This window comes from Aulonocara sp. 'chitande type north' Nkhata Bay, linkage group LG19 (assembly GCF_057382095.1).
Source record: "Aulonocara sp. 'chitande type north' Nkhata Bay isolate Kocher_YH1m ecotype deep benthic linkage group LG19, A_spYH_male_GT1.1, whole genome shotgun sequence".
Taxonomy (NCBI): Eukaryota; Metazoa; Chordata; class Actinopteri; order Cichliformes; family Cichlidae; genus Aulonocara; species Aulonocara sp. 'chitande type north' Nkhata Bay.
The window spans coordinates 21,414,229-21,437,447 of NC_141362.1; the positions used below are offsets into that span (position 1 = coordinate 21,414,229).

Here is a 23,219-nt window from a genome sequence, read left to right on the forward strand (position 1 = left end):
TATTACATACGGTAGAAATATTCAAAGTCTTCACAGGTTTTTAATTTTTTTAATGCACCTTTGGTCTGAGCTATATGTCTCCCTATGTATACAGTAGTTCCCAAAAGAAAAATCAGTGGGTCTAATGGGGTAAGATTTGATCGGTTTCTTCTTGACCCTTTTCGAGAGTCCTTTGATTACTGGACAGTCTCAAAAAATATGTGAGTGGTCTGGTTTTCCCACATTTCCTCCAACACAGTTCCACTTTAATTTCTTTCACATATGATGAGATTATGAGAGGTGTATTTAAATACCACATTTTTAGTTTAAAGTCAAATTCTTTCCATAGTAGACTATTACTTTCTCTATGCCAGATTGTACACACCTCTTCCCATACTTTGTAGAATTTAGTCATTTTCCCTTAATATTTGCCATGTTTTGCATGGTTTCATTTATAATCTATATTCTTTGTGATTTTTACTGACCATTTACTGACTTTCTTTATGACTTGAATTGTAAAACGTCTTATCTGAATGAATCCATTTCACAATTTATAAATGCAGATTTTGCAGATTTGTGAACTTGTGCTTAACTCTCTAAGATGCTCGTTTCATACCCAGTCATGTTACTAATCTGTTGCCAATTAAGCTAATAGTCGCACAATGTTCCTCCAGCTGTTTCTTTTTAGTATCACTTAAATTTCCAGACAATAGTTGCCTCCATCCCAACTTTTTGAGTTGTCTCACTCCTGTCAAAATGAGCTAACATTTTTAATGGAAGAGTATTGTGGATAAAATATGGCTTTATGACACTTGTGAATCCTTGCATTCTGTTTTAATTTACATTATACATAAAATGTAAAATGTCCATCCATCCATCTTCATCCGCTTTATCCGGGGCCGGGTCGCGGGGACAGCAGCCTAAGCAGAGAAGCCCAGACCTCCCTCTCCCCAGCCACCTCCTCCAGCTTATCCGTGGGAACACCAAAGTGTTCCCAGGCCAGCTGAGAGATATAATCTCTCCAGCGTGTCCTGGGTCTGCCCCGGGGGGCCTCCTCCCGGCGGAACATGCCTGGAACACCAACCCCAGGAGGCACCCAGGAGGCATCCTTGTCAGATGCCCGAATCACCTCAGCTGGCTCCTTTCGATGTGGAGGAGCAGCAGCTCTACTCTGAGCCCCTCCCGGATGGCCAGACTTCTCACCCTATATCTAAGGGAGAGGCCAGCCACCATTCGGAGGAAGCGGCGGACCGGTGCAGCGTCCGCATTACTGCAGCTGCAGCCCCAATCCGTCTGTCGATCTCCGGCTCCCTTCTCCCATCACTCACGAACAAGACCCCGAGATACTTGAACTCCTCCACTTGGGGCAGGAACTCATCCCCGACCTGGAGTGGGCACTCCACCCTTTTCCAGCTGAGAACCATGGCCTCAGATTTGGAGGTGCTGATCCTCATTCCCGCTGCTTCACACTCGGCTGCGAACCATTCCAGTGCGAGCTGGAGGCCCCCACCCGATGAAGCCAACAGAACCACATCATCCGCGAAAAGCAGAGATGAGATTCTGAGACCACTGAAGTGAAAGCCCTCCGCCACTTGGCTGCGCCTAGAAATCCTGTCCATAAAAATTATGAAAAGAATCGGTGACAAAGGGCAGCCCTGGCGGAGCCCATCACCCACCGGGAACGAGTCCGACTTATTGCCGGCAATGCGAACCAAGCTCTTGCAACGGTTGTATAGGGATCGAATGGCCCGTAGCAATGGGCCAGACACCCCATACTCCCGCAGCACCTCCCACAGGTCACCCCAAGGGACACGGTCGAATGCCTTTTCCAAGTCCACAAAACACATGTAGACTGGTTGGGCAAACTCCCAACTCTCCTTTCCAGCACCCTGGCATAGACTTTCCCAGGGAGGCTGAGGAGTGTGATCCCCCTGTAGTTGGAACACACCCTCCGGTCCCCCTTCTTAAAGATGGGGACCACCACCCCGGTCTGCCAGTCCAGGGGTACTGCCACGCAACATTGTAGAGGCGTGTCAACCAGGACAGCCCTACAACGTCCAGAGCCTTCAGGAACTCGGGGCGGACCTCATCAACACCAGGGGCTCTGCCAACAAGGAGTTGTTTAACTGCCTCAGTGACCTCGCCTCTGGAAATTGGCGGATCATTCCCCTCATCCCCAGACTCTGCTTCCTCCTCGGAAGACGTGTCAGTGGGATTAAGGAAGTCCTCGAAGTATTCCTTCCACCGCCTGACAATTTTCTCAGTCGAAGTCAGCAGCGCTCCGCCAGCACTATACACAGTGCAGGTAGCGCACCGCTTTCCCCGCCTGAGACGCCTGACGGTTTGCCAGAATCTCTTCGCGGCAGTCTGAAAGTCTTTTTCCATGGCCTCTCTGAACTCCTCCCACACCCGAGTTTTTGCTTCAGCCACTGCCCGAGCCGCATTCCGCTTGGCCTGTCGATACCTGTCGGCTGCCTCCGGAGTCCCACAGGCTAACCAAGCCCGATAGGACTCCTTCTTCAGTCTGGTGGCTTACCACCACGGCAGGCACCAACCACCTTGCAGCCACAGCTCAATGCAGCAGCTTTGGCAATGGAGACGCTGAACATGGTCCACTCGGACTCAATGTCCCCAGTCTCCCTCGGAATGCTGTTGAAGCTCTGCCGGAGGTGTGCGTTGAAGATCTCGCGGACTGGGGCCTCTGCTAGACATTCTCAGCACACCCTCACTACGCGTTTAGGTGTACCAGGTCTGTCCAGCGACCTCCCCCGCCACCTGATCCAACTCACCACCAGGTGGTGATCAGTTGACAGCTCAGCCCCTCTCTTTACCCGAATGTCCAGAACATATGGTCGCATGTCTGGTGATACGATTACAAAATCGAACATCGACCTGCGGCCTAGAGCGTCCTGGTGCCACGTGCAGTTATGGACACTCTTATGTTCAAACAAGGTGTTTGTTATGGCCAAACTGTGATTTGCACAGAAGTCCAATAACAAAACACCACTCGGGTTCAGATCAGGGAGGCCGTTCTTCCCAATCCCGCCCCTCCAGGTCTCGCTGTCATTACCCACGTGAGCATTGAAGTCACCCAGCAGGACAACAGAGTCTCAAGGTGGAGCACCTTCCAGCACCCCACCCAGGGACTCTAAGAAGGCTGGGTACTCTGAACTGCCACTCGGCGCATAAGCGCAGATGACAGTCAAGACCCGTTCCCCGACCCTAAGGCGCAGGGAACAAACCCTCTCATCCACCGGGAAAAACCCCAACGTACCGGCAGCAAGCCGAGGGGATATTAGAATACCCACCCCAGCCCGCCGCCTCTCACCAGGGGCAACTACAGACTAAGACAGAGTCCAGCCCCTCTCCAGGAGACTCGTTTCATTGCCCAAGCCATGCGTAGAGGTGAGCCCGACTATATCTAGCCGGTACCTCTCAACCTCACGCACTAACTCAGGCTCCTTCCCCACCAGAGAGGTGACATTCCATGTCCCAATTGCCAGTCTTGGCACCCGGGGATCAGTCCGCCAGGGCCTCCGCTCCTGGCCGCCGCCCGGCACACAATGCATCCGACCCCTATGGCACCTCCTGCGGGTGGTGGGCCTGCGGGAGGATGGGCCCATGTCCCCTTTTCGGGCTGTGCCAGACGCTCGCCCTCGGGCACCCTCCCCGGGCCTGGCTCCAGGGTGGGGCCCCAGTAACCCTATCCTGGGCAGGGTAAACTGTTCCCTCGATGTTTTCTTCATAAGGGTCTTCTGAATCGCTCTTTGTCTGGTCCCTCACCCAGGACCAATTTACCATGGGAGACCCTACCGGGGGCAAAAGCCCCCAGACAACATAGCCCCTGGGATCCCTGGGACACACAAACCCCTCCACCACAATAAGGCAGCGATTCACGGAGAGGAATGTAAAATGTGTTTTTGGAATTGGGGGTTGTATATAAACTCATTCGCTGACAGCACAGTTAACATACTTAAAATAGGCTTGTGATTAGACTGGTGTTATGAGTACTCAGCTCAGTGTATGCAGATGGGAAGTAAAAATGCAATATTGCCTGCTATTCAGAGCCTTTGTGAAAGTATTCATCAGAGTACCGCTCAATGGTGATTCACCATATATCAGCTTATTATAAAGAGATGGCTGAGTGTTCCTATCTGACTTTTTAGCCAGAAGAGGAAAGTGCACTGTTGACCTTTTAAAACAGAAATCGGCAACTTCTTTTGGTTCAGACAGTTTTGAAAGAGTATGGAAGGAACGATAAGGAGAAGCATGGAGATATAAAGTAAATTATTTTTTGGTTTCCTGAGCAGTTGGCTTTGGGAAGGAGAAATGCAAAGTGCATCTAAAGTGGGGGGGAGGGGGATCTGCAGCTCCCAGTTGTTGACTCTGGGTCAGCAGAGAGTGACATCATTCCTCAGCTCCTTCCACAGGAAATAAGGTCACAGCGGGGACCTTGGCCAAGGTGCACAAGCACACAGTTGAATGCTTTCATTTAAGCACGCATACAGTGCTCTTGAAAGACAGGATAATAGGTTGCTATGTGTAGGAAGAGTTTTCCCAATACAGTTCATACCACCAAGGTATAGACAATGGAATCAGATCATGTTCATACTATCAACTTGGTGGAGCTCATTTGGCTGGATGATCCTTTTTTTTAGTGCGCACATATGCACAGGCATACACACACTTGCACAGAGAGCACTTTTAAGCATCTGACATCATAATTCACCACTCCCTAGTGCAAGGTTGGCTGTGATCCAAGTGCTTTTGTCAGTGTGATGTCCTCAGCTGCAGTGTGCGTGTTCATTTGCACACATACGCACCAATCCACACGCCTGACTTTTTTAAGGAACTGTACTTATTCATCTGAAAGGTTTTAATCTCAGCAAGAGTCACCAGTGTGCAAGTTTTTGGGCCTCCTGCCGGGTCACCATGAAAACCAGCACAACATGTTTATTAGTATTAGGTAGGCGGTGGGATTCCCCTACCCCAGAATATCAGTTCTGCAGTGCGATTGGCTAATGGGGACTCCCTCTTAGAATCATGGCACCAGGGGGAGATTTAGGTTTATGTGACTGTGTTGATGTGGGTGTGACCGTGTGTGTGTGTGTGTGTGTGTGTGTGTGTGTGTGTGTGTGTGTGTTTCTTTCCTCTTGAAAGAGTTTGCCAATGTTCCAGAACACCATGACTCGGTGGGAGCTTGGGTGTCACCTACCCCCACCCATCTACTTCCAGTCTACCTATTTAGCCCCCACTCTTCCCCTCCCTCATTTTCCTTTGAACTCACCCTTCACCCAATTCCACCCAGAATGTCCTGTGGGATTTCTCCAGAAAACTCCCTCAGCGCTAAAATACTCTCACCGCTTGGCCAAAACAAACATGTTTGGATGTCTTCACTGAAAATGTATGTGTGCTTGTTAAGTCAGGAGGCACAGAAGGAATTCAAAAAGAGTGGAATGCAACCCAGAGATGTGTAGTATAACTGAGTTATTGGACTCCTTTTTCTTCATCCTGACCTCTAACTCCATCGGGTCATTTCACACATTTTGAAGCAGAGCCAAGAAGGTCAATGGCAGCAGAAACAAGCATCTTCTGTCAGGTGCATGGTCACAGTCTAATTTAAGTGACAAACTGCTCACAAGTGATAACCGTTAGACAGCTGCTACCCCCTAGTGACTGTAAGGCCCAACCATACCATAAAGTACTTTGTAAGCTTGCAGTCTGATTTCACCCTGGTTTGTTGAAATTAATAAGGCCTATAGCATCATCTACAGGAGGATCTGTGAACTAACTGATATATACAACTAGAAAATTAATTTACCAATGAAACTGCTATACTTAACTATTTTTGTTGCAATATTGCTTCTTTTTTAGAGAAAACTGCTCCATGTTTAAACATAATCTCCACTGATTGCGACATTTTCACAGTTATACAGTTGGAAGGACAGTGGTGCAATATACTTGGTATGAGAGAAATGTTACCTTTTGTCTGATATTATGTCGACACAGACTGATATATATATTTTCTTATGTTGCATGTTAGAAGAAAGCAGTTTCCTTTTCGCTAATGTTTCTTTGTTGGTTTTTAAATGAGCTGCAATTTAGGATTATATCCGTTGTGTGCATGCTATAGTGCTATCTGAGTGTCATGTACAGAGTTTTGTTTTTAATATTCCAAAATATTATATATTTAAATAATTATAGAGGAAGCAGGACTGATCTTCTCTGGTATTGGTGGTTTGAGGTCTCTTGCTGCACTCTAGTGACAGCTCCCTCACTGTAGCTCCATGCTGAGGACCAAAACTATTGCTGATGTAGGATTAGCTCACTTGCTCTAAATCCTAAGATAGCCATGGGAAATGTAATGCAAAACCTGCCCTGTTAGCCATATGTATAAAAATAAATGCCAGTGAAGGACTGGAGTTTGTTGTTATTAAGCATTAGTTGTTGACAGGCGGTTTTCCCAGATAAGGGAAATGGTTCACTGTGTAATTTTTCAGATGTAGCTTGTGTCTGGCAAGTTTCCCAGAAATAAGTAAAAAATTGACACTAAACCTCTATAAATATTTTCGTAACATTAGGAGTCCCCTTCTGTGACCACTCGGGCAGTTTATATTGAGTTAAAATTGCATGCTAATGTTTTACATTTCCATGCCATGTAACCATTTAGCGAGAAAGTGCATATAAGCATCACAGATCTAACACGTGGAAAATTATCTCTTTGTATCTTCTTTAATATCTGTTTATGAAGATTTGTAGACACTCAGAATAGAAAATATAGGGCTCTATTTAGTTTATAGGTAATCTCAGACATATCCAAATCTTATAAATACAAGTCCCTGTTATGTACGTATTAGGATTTATTATTTTTTTTTGTTGACAAAAAATAACTGGACTTTTAGCTGTGTAATATCAGTGTCAGTGTCTGATTCCAGTCAGACAATTAGAGCAGCTGTGTTTTTAACTGCTCCCATGTTGCCTTCCTGTGATTGGGATGTGAGTTAGACCGTAGCCAGCACTGATTAACTTTGTCTATCACAGAAGCGGGAGTTTAACTCGGTTCATTCTTCCAAGTTTAGAGAGGAGGTTCCCAAGGTAACTGTATGTGTGGGCGCGCATGTATCAGTGTGTTTGTATGCATGCGTGTGTGTTCTTCTTGAGAGGAAGAGAGAATGGGTGTAAAGAATAGAGCAGCGATGTGAACTCTGCTTTCCACTGTTGGCACGGGAACCCTGGGAGCATTCCTCCCTACACTCGATCCAGGGAAAGGGTTGTCACCATGGAGATGGCATTTGGCAGGCCTGGTCTAAAGTGAGTGTGTGTGTGTATAATCAGATGGATGGAGAGGCGATAGTAGCCTGTTCCATGTGTATCGGGTTCAAGTTGAAACTTTATTTGTCCTAGTTGGTTTCATTGCAAGAATTAGAAATAACATTACATAAAATTATGAGACTGGTATGCATAACTGTGCACACTTGCCAATGATAAAATAATTGCTTTAATTCTCCTATGTACTTAAAAGTGTGCATGGATATTTCAGTAATTTAAGCCTTTTTTTAAATGCTGTATAAAGAACTATAAGGTCATTATCACATTATTATTATGATAGTAGTAAATTGTGTCAGAACATTTCCATATTAGAATATCTAAGCAGTCCAGTTAAACAGTAAATGGTTGGCTATAGCTTTACAAGTAAATTTAATTTTGACTTGACAAACATGTCTTTCTCAATGTTTGTTGTCGTGTGTGTGTGTGTGTTAAGTCTGCCTGGTGCCTGAAGCAGAAATAAACGTGAAATCGGTGGCTATATTTACACAGATAATTTTACACAGCGGACAGGCAGTTTCATAGAGCAGGTGTGTGTGTGTTTAGGAAGTTGTCATGTTCACACTATTAAGCTGCTCTGAAAGACTTGGTTCCTGTTAAGTGAACACATCAAGGCGCACGTCCACACCCGCACACAACCACATGTGTAATATGCCCTGACAAATTAGAGACATGTATCAATGCACTAGTAAAGACTGCAGGAGCACACGTGTGCGTGTCAAGTGTGCCAACAGTCGGATGAAGGCGGCAGTTGTTGTTCGACAGCTGACCTGCTGTGCTTCCCATCGTGCATTTATTTGATCAGTGTTGTGAAGGCTGCTGACTCACCTGTTTCTGTGGCTGTGTGGCTGGATTAGATCTGAGGGGTGGGCAGAGAAAAGCTTGCAGACATAACACACACACACACACACACACACACCCACACACACCTGTTACGTTGCCTTTTGTTCCTGTTAAACTTCCATCAGCCGCCAGTTTTTCTTCACTATTATGCTTCTTTTTCTCCTGTCTGTGTAAGAAAAAGTAGGTTCGAACCAAATATATTCAGGAAGGATGCAGGATGCTCAACAACAACAAATCCTTTTTTTACAACTTAGAACATATTCAAAGTGACATGTAAGGGGCTATGAGTAGATTGCTGATGTGCAACATACTTGATAAGATGACCAAATAGTCTTTCCCAATGGATCATCCTGTTGTCAGAGCAGTCTGTCTGATCTAACTGGTCCCACTGTTTGAGTTCAGAACCAGGTGGATACATTCTCTATTATTGCATTCATCTGATATTGAGTCAGTGTCAGAAGGATACATCTGATATATAGTCGGTATCAGATGTTTTGGTCCAACATGAGGGAAACATTTGCTTGTTTAGCTCCTTAATACTCAATTAAGTTCACCAGCTATTTGTTTAGAATATTGTGGTGTAATGAATACAATTTAGCTGTTCCTTTTTTAATTAAAACAACTAAATTAAAAGATGTTGACATGCTTGGAAAGAGAAACTACACAAGCACATTGTCTTGTCTATGCTCAGTTATCAGATCCATTTCATATAGATTTTCATATTCAAGCTGATTATAAGTACAGCTTGAATATGAAATTCTACGCTATTTAATTATTTAATTTAAGTTGAGTAATTAACTAGTCAAAATTCTGCCTTGACGTTGCATTTCTGTTGGCCTCATGTGTCCCTTCTTGTAGGAACAGTTTGTCCCAGTGAGTGTTTTCATGTCACCTGAGCTCACTAACTTCATACGTACTGCCATGGACCGTCACTGGAGTTTTACAGTTTGTATAGCTTAGTAAATTGGTTGTTTTTATTCATTTTTTCTGTTATTTTTTTTTAATCTTTAATAGCAGGCTAATCATCACAGAACATTCAAGATTCCAGGAGGAAAATTGAAGATTTAAGAACAAGGGTTTTAGGACCAAACGGAGCAATTTTGACAGGGCAGGGTTACACTGACTGTCAGTCACAGGAAAAGAGCACACAGCTGCCTGGTGGCATTCCTTTCTGGCTCCCATTACACTCTCACACAAGTACTGTAACTCTTTATACAGAGATTTATGATAACACAAGCTCATTGCTACAGCTGAAGAGGTTGTGCAGAGGAAGTGGAGAGAATGAACTCCCTTTCATTGACCAGGATGAAAGAAAGTAGAAAAAAAAAAAGAAGAAAGGGTCAAAAAGCAGGGTGGGATTTCACATGAGATAATAGGCTGGTGAGACTCTAGTGCACATTTGTTGAGTGATACAATATATTTGCTGTATAATGTTTCCCTCTGAAGAATGGAGGTAATAGGTAGCTAGCATTAGACAATGTGTGCATGTGACAGTATCTGTATCTGTGTGTGGGATCGGTATGCAACCCTGGCTTCAGTATGGATCCCAGCTGTTCCAAAGAATTCAGCAGGGCACACAGGGATCTGAGAGGAGTTACCCTAAAATACAAGGTGACTCATTTATTTTTCTGGAAAGCTACTCACACACATGCATGCACACTGAACCTTTCTGTATGCAGTATGGCTCAAACTGGAAGAAACAATAGTGTCACAAATGGAACAAATACAATAGTAGAAAAACGGTTAGTGGCAGTCATGATGCATCAAGTACAGTATGTGCAGATATCTTGTGTACTGTCCTAGACTTCTAGGTATTTGAGCTGGACAGATTTAAAATGGGTCACCCTGTACATCCTGAGGGATCCCCTCTGTGTTCGGCTTCAGATTGGTGTTGCTTGGCATCGAAAGGGTTTTAGCTCAGCCTTGGTAAATTTAAGGGAAGCCTTTCAGGGAGCATTCGAGGACACACTGCTGACAGTTTATGCTCTATTTATTCTCACTGTTAATTAGCTATTACCATCCGAGGAAATTTGTCTGTACTGTCCATGTATCTATTCAATCGCCATTCAGGAGCAGTAATGTGGTTTGATATTTCACATTTGGATATTGCTACTAACCGTTGGTGTCCATACATTAAAGAGCATAGAAACAGACAGCAGTAAATCTATTACTTCCAAAAATTCAACTGCTACTTCTGCATTATTGATTGCAGAAAACTAGATGCAGAGGTGATTACTTTAATACAATTTGATAACTGAAATCTTGGTTCCTTGTTTTTACTACTTCTCAAATGTAAGGATTTACTGTTTTGTTTTTTTTATATTAATAATTCATCTATTCTGAGAATCTGTAAGTCGAGTAAAAATGCCGAACGGTTCCTTTTTCATCCTCTCAGTTCTTAAGAGGAGCTACTGTTTGTTCTTTCTTTCATGTGACAGTAAGCTGATGATTTTGTTTGAGAAACTTAGCGGGATAACCACATCACCTTGTATTATGGAAGATTGTCAGTAGTTGCTTTGGATTTGTGATTTTGTTTTACTGACAAAGGGCTGGATGAATGATTTAAACTCAGAGCAGTCGTGCTGTTAAGAGGGAATGTCGGAGGTGGAAAAAGGATAAACTGCATGTATCATTTCAAATTCTAAAAGACTGCTGGCATCGCTACCAGAACACTGTTAAAGAGGCAAAAAGGGAATATTTTGCAAATATTATTTCTTCCAACTGTCATAACCCACATGTGTTATTTAGGACCATTGACACTGTTCTTAATACTCTTTTGAATGCCTGTTTGGAAGTTTCTCCTGAGATTTGCAATGATTTTCTGAACTTTTTTTATTGAAAAGGTTGTCACCACCAGGGCTCTTATCACAGCTCCTGACTCTGACCCCTCTGTCTCTGTCCCTTGCGCTGCTGTTTTCACTCAGTTTGAGCTTGTGACGCTCTCCACTTTAGAGGATGTGGTTCACCATATTAAGCCCACAGGTTCCCCACGGGATCCTGTCCCTCCACAATTCTTTAAAGAAATTTTTTCTAGTATACAACAGTATGTCCTTGACATTATTAACAGCAGTCTGTCTTCTGGTATGGTTCCTGCAAATTTCAAACATGCAGTAGTACAGCCACTGCTTAAGAAACCTGGCCTTGATCACAGTTTTAGCGAACTATAGGCCTATTTCCAAGCGGCCTTTAGTCTCCAAGGTTTTAGAGAAAATTGTTTTTAGTTAACTGAAAGATTTTCTAGATGAAAATGGAATCTTTGAGGTTTTTCAATCAGGTTTTAAAACCCTTCACAGCACAGAATCTGCATTATTAAGGGTTTTTAATGACATCCTTCTGGCATGTGATTCTGGTAACCATGTTGTTCTTGTCTTGCTTGACCTAACTGCTGCCTTTGACACTGTAGACCACAATATTCTAATTTCTCGATTACATGATGTAGTGGGTATTGGTGGCACTGCACTTAATTGGTTTAGGTCTTATTTGTCAGATAGAACTTTCTCTGTCAGCCTTCTCTGTTACGAATCGTCTTCTGCTCCTCTGTCATGCGGCGTCCCACAGGGCTCAATTTTAGGGCCACTGCTCTTTTCACTGTATCTATTGCCTCTGGGTTCTATCCTTAGAAGGCATGGGATCTCATTTCATTGTTATGCCAATGACTGCCAAATTTATTTGCCACTAAAACACAAGGATGGCATCTCCATAAAACCTCTCTTGACATGTCTAGATGACATTAAAGCTTGGTTGGCTCTAAACTTTTTAAATTTTAATGAAAAGTAAACAGAAGTGTTGGTGTTTGGACCCAGTGGTACCTCTGAGTCCTCCTCTGTTGTTTCAGGATCCCTGGAATTCTATTTTAAATCTGTTGTTACTGACCTTGGTTTTAAGTTGGACAGTGATTTTAAATTGGACAACCAAATCAGAGCAGTGGTGAAGTCCAGTTTTTATCATTTAAGGCGACTAGCAAGAGTAAAATCTTTTCTTTCGAGGCAGCACCTTGAAACAGTGATCCATGCTTTTATTTCTTCCCGCCTGGACTACTGTAACTCACTTTATGTGGGGGTCAGTCAGTCATTGCTCTCACGTCTGCAGCTGGTTCAAAATGCGGCTGCACGACTCCTAACAGGAACTCGAAAAGGAGAGCATATAACCCCCGTGCTAGCCTCTCTGCACTGGCTGCCTGTGTCTTTTAGAGTTAATTTTAAAATTCTTATGTTTGTTTTTAAATGCCTTCACAGTCTTGCCCCGCCTTACCTCTCTGAGCTTCTTCATCCCCACACACCCTGTCGGTCTCTCAGGTCAGCTGACCAGCTGCTCCTGGAGGTACCGAGATCCAGGAGGAAGCTCAGAGGGGACAGGGCCTTCTCTATTGTGGCTCCAAAATTATGGAATAATTTGCCCATGCATGTTAGAGAGGCCCCTTCACTGTCCACTTTTAAATCACGTCTTAAAACCCACTTTTATTCCTTGGCTTTTAACCTCAGTGAGACTTAGTTTCTCTTTTAATTGAAGTAGTTATTTAATTAATGATTTCACTCTTCTTTTATTTGGTTTTTATTTATATCTCATGTAATTTTATTTTACAGTTCCAATGTACAGCACTTTGTGTCAGCTGTGGTTGTTTTAAAGTGCTTTATAAATAAAGTTGATGATGATGATGATGATGATAAACTCTTTTTATTTAAAAAAAAACACACCGACTGGCTCTGAAGCAGGGTGACACTTGTGGATTTTCATTATGTTCAAAAGGGAATGCTGCTTTGAGTCTTTGAGCTAGCCCAGTGGAAATTCTGTCAACAGATATAACGACAGGTGTCCCGCCCGCTGATTCAACACTGCCTCCCAAATTACCGCTATGAAAATATTTCAGCTTGCTTGTCCAACCCACTCACCCTGAAGCACCAACTTAAGCTTCCTGTCTGCAGTGAAATTATTTCAATCACAGTCACTTTGAGTTGTAACTTCCCACTGGCTAACTTTAGTCGGCAGGAGGAGGCAGGAACAGAGGAGGGCTCATATCCTGCAAAGCACTACGCCAAGATATGCGACATGGTTGCACTTCCCCGCCTCCCACCACCCTAATGCTCAGGACAGCCGGTTTGTTATATGTGTGTGCTTTGCCAGGCATGGCTCATGTTTCTCAGTGCAGTTTGTCAGAGCCCAGCTTGGAACAGCAGGCACCAGTGAGGCTACATCAAATACATACATTCAGAGCTGACAGGGGGACACCACAATGTTTCTTCCCCAGAAAGAAGCTACGATTTGGGATTGCATTGGGCCATAAAACAGCCCGGTACCATGTTTTTGCCTCCCGTCCTGCACTGTAGCACAGGACGTCTAAGGATCATCTTTTTACATAGAAACACTGCTGGATTACTGCCCCACAGGACAAAGTGTTGGGAGCATGAGTATAAATGTGAAGTTTGAAGGAGACCGATTTTGAGTGCAAATAATTCCTAAGGGACACTTTGCATGAAATGCCACACGTGCTGGATATTCTTTGTTTTCCTGAAGTGGTTTTCCAGTTTTGGCTCCTGGATATCTGAGCTGTTGGGTAAACCTATCATAGTCAATCCCTTTTCTTATCACTTGCTGGGCAAGCTGGTGAATCTGTAGTCGCCCTGTCGTTAGCCACATCAGTGTCCGTGTCTGGTGGGGTGTTGTGAGCCTCAGCCTCCACCATGATGATCAAGGAGGCATCGTTACGGAGGGACCCTGACCTCAGGGGGGAGCTGGCCTTTCTGGCCAAGGGGTGTGACTTTGTCCTCCCCTCACGGTTCAAGAAAAGAATCAAGTCTTTCCAGCAACAACAGGTCAGTCAGTTCAACAAGCAAGACAGGCAGGGTACAAGTGTGCATGCAATAATAATAAATAATAATTATAAGCGCATAAAGATGTGCAGATGCAAATGTATATCTGTGTACACACACATATATTAGATGCATCTGGTTCTCTAACACACACAGAGTGACATGCCAGGGACGACAAACTATTCTGAGGCAGATACCAGCTGGGTATTAATAGGCCAGGAGGTGCAGGAATAGAGTGACAGAATGAACGGTGTGAAGGAGAAGACTGCTACAGCTGTCCTGCTCAATACACAGAGTATGAAGGCCCAAGAGAAGAGACCAGGAAGTCCCTATGGGAACACAATGACTTTTGATTTAAGATGCAGTGTTGATTAAGCTCCAGTTTTGGTCTTCATATTTTAATAAGTAGCTCTGGAAAATTGGTTGCGTATCACATTTAGGATGTAGTCTAATATTGGGGTCTTGGGGTAAATTTGACCATGTAAGTTATTTGGTAATAAATTTTTTTCTGAGGACTGACTGTATGGATGTGTCTTCTGCCACCTGGAACTTTTCTTGCCAAAGGTTAAAATAAAAGTGCACTTGTGACCGCTTTTTACTCATCTATGACTAACAGAATGGCAGGAAAAAATAGTCTCTTGTGTGTTGTTTATGAGTCACTTTGAGTTTCCAGTTCAACCTTTTACGTAGGTTCTCTATCATACTACAGTGAAGTTGTATCTTATCTACAGCTCTGGGGAAAGTTATCTATGACAGTGATTAAATTCTTCATTCTTATTTGTGCTTTTCATTAAAATGCATACAAAGTTAAGGAAGCAAGGTACGTTTTACATCTAGACTAAGACAGGTAGTTTGAATCAGTAAGCCACCAAGACTGCAGTGTTTCAGTCATTGGAACATTGTCTCAAAAAAAGCTGAAATATGATGTTTAAAGTTAGGACCACAAACAGCTAATTAACACCCATCCATGCTTGTCCTTTCCCACACATGATCTCCCTTCTCTCTTTTCAGATCCAGTCGAAACCAGAAAAGAAACCCGGAACGCCTCCTCCCGCTCCAGTTGCAACCACAGCCACACCAGCCCCCACGCCACGCTCACCCAGCCCTCCTCCAGCTCCGGTGATAGTCACCCCTCCTCCTCCTGCCATTAACATTCCCAGGTTCTACTACCCTCGTGGGCTTCCTGCCCTGGGCCCGGCTGCCAACCACGATGCAGAAATTGCTGCCATTGAGACAGTCTTCACCGAGTTTGAGGAGGAGAAGGCTGATATTTATGAAATGGGCAAGGTCGCGAAGGTAAAATCACACCTTTCCCCCAACCTGTTTTTCAGAATAGAACAATCTACATTTAATTCCAGTAAGGCAGTTGAAATGCCAACGTCCATATTGAGACTTGAGACTTCTTTACATTTCCCAGAAGGCTTTTGTTTTTCCTGAGAAATCACTGTATGTAGTGGCCTTGTTAAAACAGTGCTCTTTCTAAGCAATGCAACTCTAGGAAGCAAACATGTTGTTCAGAGTAAGGTCATACAGGCAGTTGTTGTGTTTCCATTCAGGCATGCGGGTGTCCACTTTACTGGAAAGCACCCATGTTCTACGCAGCAGGTGGTGAGAGGACAGGCTTTGTGTCTGTTCACTCGTTCATTGCAACTTGGAGGAAGTAAGACACGTGCATATTCTTTAAAGCCTTACAAATAGAATAAAACAGATGCAACTGGGCTTTGATATCATACGTCTCTCCTCTCCTTTCTTGCAGGTTGTTGCACAGTTGCCATGACGATGCCTCAAAGTTTGTTTACTTGCTGGCTAAACCTGGCTGTAACTACTTGGAGCAGGAAGACTTTATTCCTCTACTGCAGGTAAATATCGTACCAATATAAATGAAATAAGCAACTCTGTTATTTCTGTGCTACACTATATTGTTATGACAACTCTATATACTAATTTTTTCCTGTTTGCCTTATTAGGACATTGTAGATACACATCCTGGGCTCACGTTTCTGAAGGATGCACCTGAATTCCATTCACGCTACATAACAACGGTAAATGGCAAAAACCAATGAGATCAGCTGTGTTTTTTAAAAAATATATTTATTTGTAAGATTGTGTTTTAGCGAATCTCACAAGCTCTGTTAACTGAAAAGGAATAGCAGTTCTAGACTAAGCGCCACAGTAATGAGGAAGCTCTTTATGGCCACATGTATCAATGACCTTGTTTGTTCAATAAATGTCCAAAGCTCATGACCAAAGGCAAGTAATGGAAACTAGATTAACTGGCTTCAAGATGAGAAAACTTCAAAAGTACAAGCACATTACCAGTGAATAACAGAAACATTTAAAACGTGACTGTAACAGTGAACAGCAATTAACTCTCTCAAGATCTTTTCTGTTTAATGACACTTTAATATTCTGTCCTAGGGGTGCCATTATAGTTCACCTGATTGAGTTATAATGACCCTTATACTGAAGGCTAAAGTCCTTCCTGCAGCAGCCTGAATTCACGTCTGTGCCAGACTCTGCTGTGAATACTATTCTTCCCACCTTACTATCTAGCCTCCTCTTTCATGCCAAATAAAAGCTAAAACATGCCCCAAATAAAATAATATTTTTCCATAACTACCATTTGGTCTAAAAATGATCCAATTATCCAAAAGAAATCGCTTGATGAGGTTATAAAATACAAAAAAAACCCAACAAATCATATATTCTTCCTTCACCTGCTCCTTTTCCTTATTCTTATGCCTCTGAGCAGCCCATATAGGGGTTGCCACAGTGGACATTTGCCTCCAACTCACACTAGCCTTAGCATCTTCCTCCATTATGTCAACCCTCTGCATGACCTTGATCTTTTCTGTGGTTTTTGTCTCATCTTCAACATCCTTTGACTAATATATCCACTCACCCTCCTCTGTACATGTCCCGACCATATCAGCCTTGTCTGTCTAACTTTGTCTCTTAACCACTCAATCTGATTAGCATTATAGTCTTATCCATTCTGGTGACTCTCAGCCAAAATCTTAGGTATTTGAGCCCTGGTATTTGAACTCATCTGTCTTCACTATCTCTGCTCCTTGCAGGTTCACTGTTCCACCTGCCACCCTCTTCTGTCTTGCTTCTACTGGCTTTCATTTCTCTTATCTCTAGAACATACCTCCACCTCTCCACACTCTCTTCCACCTGCTTCCTACTCTCACTATAGAACAGTATCCATAATCTCCTCTTAAGTTGTCAGCAAAACAGCTTCTGTGTGCCTCAGCTGTGGAATATTAACAGTAGAGCATGTGAGTCTTTGAATGTAGACGGGGACAGCTGTGCAAGCTGAGGGTTTGCTTTTTAAAACTACTGAGATTTCACTGCACCGATGCGTCAGCCTACGGTGACTTCACGGAAACACTGATGCATTCCCTACCATCCCTTTCCATAGAGACACCCCCTGCATTCCCATTTTATGACACTTCCTATTCAGTTTAGACCAGCTGACGTGCTACTGTATGAGACGTTAGTAACCCATGGAGGTCCATGTACCAGAAAATGGATGATAATCCAGTGTTGTGGGTCTTCCTCTTGGCTAGATGGGGAATATTTTTAATATATCTGGATGACGGGGCTTGTACAGACCTCGTGAAAATGTCATCAGTTTTATTTTTAGTTTGACAGTTTCAGTTTTAGACCTTGCCTTGATTTTAACTTTTTAGAATCACCAATACAAAAACCACCAGATGTCAAATACATAAATTAAATTGGACAAATTAAGTTTCTATGATTAATTGAAGACAGCAAAGGCGATTGTAATTACTAAATAGGTTTATTAATAATTCTGTTAAAAGCCTTATCAAGAATTAATAATTCTCTACTCCACTGTTAAGGATATATTAATCATTCTTTGGTTAAAAGTTAATGTAAAAATTTCAGAAATTATGAAAGATGTCTCTCATAATTTAATAAACTCACCTCCTTTAGAAATATAGTGAGGTCTTGTTATTTGGAAGATATTGAATTATAGGATTAATCATGAAAAGTTTTCACATTAATCATGAGGCTTTACTTTCGTTTTATTAGCGCATTTTATGAAAACTATTATATAATAGAATTGTCTTTGTCGCTATTCTACTATAATGTCATCACAGGTGATCCAGCGGATATACTATGTAGTGAACCGGTCATGGAAAGGTCGTATCACAATGATGGAGCTACGCCGGAGTAATTTCCTTCAAACTCTGGCCCTGCTGGAAGAAGAGGACGACATCAACCAGATCACTGACTACTTCTCCTACGAACACTTTTACGTCATCTACTGCAAGTTTTGGGAGCTGGACACTGATCATGATCTGTACATTGACCCCAAAGATCTGGGGAGATACAACAACCACGGTAAGAAAACAAATCTCAGTTAAGGATTTACTTCCCCCAGCTGAAAGAGCTCCATAGCAGTTCAATTGGGGTTTTTCTAATCCTTTATATGAGCACTGAGCCAAAAATCTAATTGTCTGAATCAGTACTTAAGTGTTTGATTTTAATGTGCTTTCACTGATTTACAAATAGTGTCATCTTGTTTCTGTGTATTTACTTCGTCTTTTTATTCTCCCATTTTAACAGCATCCTCAAACAGAATCATTGAGAGATTATTTTCAGGGGCTGTTACTCGGTGAGTAAAACCCACACGTGAACAAGCATACGTAGCCAATTACTTTACTGTAATAACTGTAGAGCATCTAAATGGTTCTGCCTCTTTTCTTTCCAGGGGTAACGCTGTGCAGAGAGAAGGCAGGATGAGCTACGCTGAGTTTGTCTGGTTTCTGATATCTGAGGAAGACAAAAAAAATCCCACCAGGTATTTCAAAAGTTGTTCCGATATGTGTGTGATTGTTTAGATTAGTACACTGCAGGTATGCAACAAGTAATCTGAGTCTGTGCGTAACACATTTGTTACCTGTCTTTCCAGTATAGAGTACTGGTTCCGCTGCATGGACGTGGATGGTGATGGTGTCCTTTCCATGTTTGAGTTGGAGTATTTTTATGAAGAACAGTGTGAGAGGATGGAAAGAATGGGCATCGAGCCTCTACCCTTTCAGGATTTGCTCTGCCAGATGCTCGACCTGGTCAAACCTGAGAACCCAGGTTAGTGCTCAAACTTTCTTGCCCTTAGTCTTTTTTTTTTTTTCTTATTTCACAATTACGTTTTAATCAGTAGACGGCCAAACACAACCCATTGTGCTTTTGAGACATTACACCTGCATGTGTGTTTGTTTTATTTCCTTTAGGTAAGATAACTCTGAGTGACTTGAAACGCTGCCGGATGGCTCACATATTCTTTGACACTTTCTTCAACCTGGAGAAGTACCTGGACCATGAACAGAGAGACCCATTTGCTGTGCAAAAGGTGCAAATCTTCAAAATGTATTTATAATATTCAACTATAACTGTGGATCTTCTTGATATTGTGATGATCCACTCGAAGGCATGCTTGTTAGGTTATTAGTGATTCGAAATTGTGACTCCCCACAGTGTATAATCTGGCTGGATTTTTTTCTAGTGCCATATAGCTTCTTCGCTTCTTCTTCTTATTATTATTATTTTTTTTAGTTTTATGTATTTTATCTAAAGCTATAAAACACCAATATGTATTGTGTTTGTGGCGCTCCAGGACATTGATAGTGAAGGTCCAGAACCATCTGACTGGGATAAATATGCCTCAGAGGAGTATGAGATACTAGTGGCAGAGGAGACTGCAAATGAACAGCTGCACGAGGGGTAAGGCGTAGACACGTTCACACTCATTCACGTTATTAACTAAAAGTTTATCATTTTTATTAAGAATAAAGGTGTATATTGGTTCTCTCTGTTGTGTTCCCAGGTCATTTGATGATGACTATGAATCTGAGGAGCTTCAAGTTCCTGGAGAAATTGGGAAAATGGAAAAACTGGTCATATCAGACCTGTCTGCATAAAACTTGGAATTCTTGGGCTTCTCTTTCTGGTAAACAGAAAGCAGCAAGGTGATGGAGAGCCACTCTGGATATATGCATCCATACATGGATCGAAAGACAGACAGAGAAAGGAATTCTGGCTCCTGTCTCATGATTTCTCTGTGGAGTTATTGTATTGTATGTGTGTGTGAGTATGGCCATAAACCAGTATTGTTCTGGTGTCTGGTGCAATAATGCATCTGTATTCACACAAAAAAGAATGTCCCTGCCTCCAGCTTTTTGCTCCACAGAAGCCAAAGACAGAAGTTTGGTAAGCTCAAGAAGGACTCAAAGAAAAACACTTAACTGTAAAATAATGTAATTATTGTGAATTCTCTACTGACAATCCTGCCAAAGGACAATCTTTTTAAGAATTTTGCTAAGCTCAAGTTAGACTGACGGGAAGCCTGCCATGCACACAAGTAGGCATCTAGTGGGAGAAACTGGCAGGTAGAAAAAATAATGACAATGATAGACACTGCCATTGAAGAGCAACAGTCCACTGCTTAAAAATATGACACACACTGCCTTGAGAAACCTGCTGTGTGAGCATCTTGTCACCATGTTTCTCGTAAAGGAAGCTGTTAGTCCCTTTAACTAGAGGTCATAGAACAGCTTGAGCGGTTATATCAGCACCTCCACTTAGTGGCCAGTATGTGGTACTGCATGCCATCTGTGGCCTGCACAGTGCTTGATGGCTGGCTGTCATTTCTGTGAAGGAGTTTAGTTCACCGCACAGCCTGAGCTGTTCTTTATTGTTGCAGCACTATCAGCGCTCCACCTCTGGACGCTCTCTGGAGTCATGGACAGTTATTTTCAAGCTCTACAATTTCAATGTATTAATTCTCAATCAGATAATGGTGAAAGATATGGGATATGCACATCAAGTGATGCACAATGCCAGTCATATCAAACTCTCCGGTAGAGTTGCCCAAACATTTTTAATGAAACAATAGATGTGCCTACGATTTGTAAGTTGTTCCTGCCAGTCTCATGCAACATCTCACTGTATGTTTTCCCACATCCTTCTTTTCTTTTCTTTTCTTTTCTTTGTTAAACCTTTATTTTTTTTATGGAATTTTCAATTTGACAAGCAGAAGTGTAGAACAAAAACATTGGGCTTGAGTAAGCTCAGCGCACATCCAAGACAGACGCACCGATACAGTACATTACACAGAAAGCTGAGCTTTATTGTTTTAAGTTAAAAAGAGAGAACTGGGAAAAGTCATTCTGTCTTTTCATCATCAGAGTTATCTTCTCCGTTTATTCTCTCACATCCTTTTTTGAATTTGTGCACTGCCTTCTAATTCATGTGAACTGTTACTGTCGTTTAGTCTCTGCAAAAGTATCCCCTTTTTACATACCTGTTTACATCTCATCACTATTGATCATTTGTTTATCAGCGTTTCTGAAGTCCACTCTACCTATAACACACAAAAACACACCACTAAAGATGCCTTTTAATAAGTAGGTTGCCTAAAGCAAATTTTAAACTCACATATGTAGTGGTATCATGCCGGCAAACCATTACGTAGATACGTTTGAGATTTCAAACAGCACTTCACTACAGTGTTTGTGGCTTTTAGAAAAAATGATTCTCTGAGCACGTGTCCGTGTTATTCAAACAACAGAAGACATGCTGAAGAGTTTCCAGTAGAACTCTCTGTAGTGTACATTGTCCTGACACTACAGTTTGTGCTTTATAGAGACTAAGATGCATAGATGTGTCACTGCTCAATTGCTGTATAGATATTCAGAAATGTCCATTCTGTACTGATATGAAGCCTTTTTTTTTTTTTTTCAGGCACATTTTTCTTAAAATCTCTTAAAACCAGTTGTTATAGTACAACCCAATCAATGTTTATGGTTAGATGCCACTATGTGAGTTTGGTCTGTGAACCCTTTAACTCCTTTATTTACTGTAATAGCTAGGAGTGTGTTTGCACTGATAGAAGAGTGTGCTTTAGGAGCCTGTGTTGTGTAGCTCTGTTTCAAGCCGTTTTGTTGCCATGGGGATTGTGCTCCAGGATCGGTGGATGTGTGTGCCCTTGTATAACTCTGTAATTAGTAGTAGTCCTCAGTGGCTTTAAATTCACCGATATATATACATCCTTTTCTGGCATTTGCTGTACAGACTCACCATAGTATAGTTGCAGTTGAAGGGTAAAAAAGACAGCTTGCGGATGCTGCAAGGTTTTAAGGACCTTGATCACCCCACTTCTGCTTTATATTTGTTGTAAATCTCTCTAGCTTTGTAAGAAGCAATATTATAATATTATTAACAGTAATAATGAGCCATTATGGACATAACAACTGTAATATGATGGTTTGTATTACTGTGCCACTGTGTGGCTTTGGGATGGGGGGTAAATTATGTTAGCTGTGTGTATGCTTGTGTTAGACGTGCAGTGGATTTTATCAGCAGAAGTGGGTGAAATCCTCTTTTCTACCCAACCTGACAATCACAAAATTTGTAGATACAAGATATCATCTAATATAGAAACTGTTGAGACAGATTTTTCACTGCTGTGATCACATTCATTCACTCTTAAAGAGATTTCTTCACCTATACGGTATACAAGAAAGAACTAATTATGGTGATGAGACATCAAGTCTGGACGACGACTTTTTGGTTCTATGCAAAGTATCCTGGTGCTCACGCTCCAAGCATCAGGCAAGGAGCAAAGCCATGCAGGAGTTTTACTTTACTTTTAGAGGTAGAGAAAAGAGTTTATTTTTGATCTGTGCACAGAAAACTTGAGTAGGCTGAGATGTGATGCAAAGTCTGGTGGTTATTGTATTGGCATGGTTTTCCCTCTTTACATCCATCAATTCTTTCTTTTAGTCTTTCAATCTTTCTTTCTTTTTTCTGTCCTGTCTCCTGTTATTTGTTGCTTTCATTTTAAGTTTAAAAGTTTAAATAAAGATGTTTAAAAAAATATTTCCTCTTTGCTCTTTATGGTCTTATTCCATGACACACGTGTCACATTCAGACATCGTTATTCCCTCCTGTGTACACACACTTTGTGCTCTTAACGTGTTTGCATGCACTGGTGCTCAATTTTTTCATGTTGTTGTTTAATTTCATCTGTTGTAGTTATTTTTAACAAATAACATTTGACCCTATATGGCTTGTATGACGCTGCAGTGAATCAATATGCTAGCATCGGAGCCTCCATGACAAGAGCAGGAGCTAAACAGGAAGTCTGTGGTCAATGAGTCACATTGTTGAGGTTTTTTTTGTTTTGTTTTTTTCTTTTTGGATATTTATGAGATTCCCAAATTGGCAACAACCAAA

General features: G+C 42.2%; 1 protein-coding gene across 3 annotated transcripts in view; it reads left to right on the forward strand.

Moving 5' to 3' along the window:
* Positions 1 to 22,854, forward strand: part of ppp2r3a (protein phosphatase 2, regulatory subunit B'', alpha) — a 61,161-nt gene extending 38,307 nt beyond the window's left edge. For all 3 annotated transcript variants that reach the window (XM_086274728.1, XM_086274729.1, XM_086274730.1), the window contains 11 exons: positions 14,967 to 15,251; positions 15,512 to 15,615; positions 15,712 to 15,814; positions 15,923 to 15,997; positions 18,083 to 18,326; positions 18,552 to 18,600; positions 18,697 to 18,786; positions 18,898 to 19,073; positions 19,217 to 19,335; positions 19,600 to 19,706; positions 19,810 to 22,854. In XM_086274728.1, the coding sequence (XP_086130854.1) occupies positions 14,967 to 15,251; positions 15,512 to 15,615; positions 15,712 to 15,814; positions 15,923 to 15,997; positions 18,083 to 18,326; positions 18,552 to 18,600; positions 18,697 to 18,786; positions 18,898 to 19,073; positions 19,217 to 19,335; positions 19,600 to 19,706; positions 19,810 to 19,903 (1,446 nt within the window). In that variant the 3' untranslated portion in view covers positions 19,904 to 22,854. The remainder of the gene's footprint in view (positions 1 to 14,966; positions 15,252 to 15,511; positions 15,616 to 15,711; positions 15,815 to 15,922; positions 15,998 to 18,082; positions 18,327 to 18,551; positions 18,601 to 18,696; positions 18,787 to 18,897; positions 19,074 to 19,216; positions 19,336 to 19,599; positions 19,707 to 19,809) is intronic.
* The last annotated feature ends 365 nt before the right edge of the window (positions 22,855 to 23,219 follow it).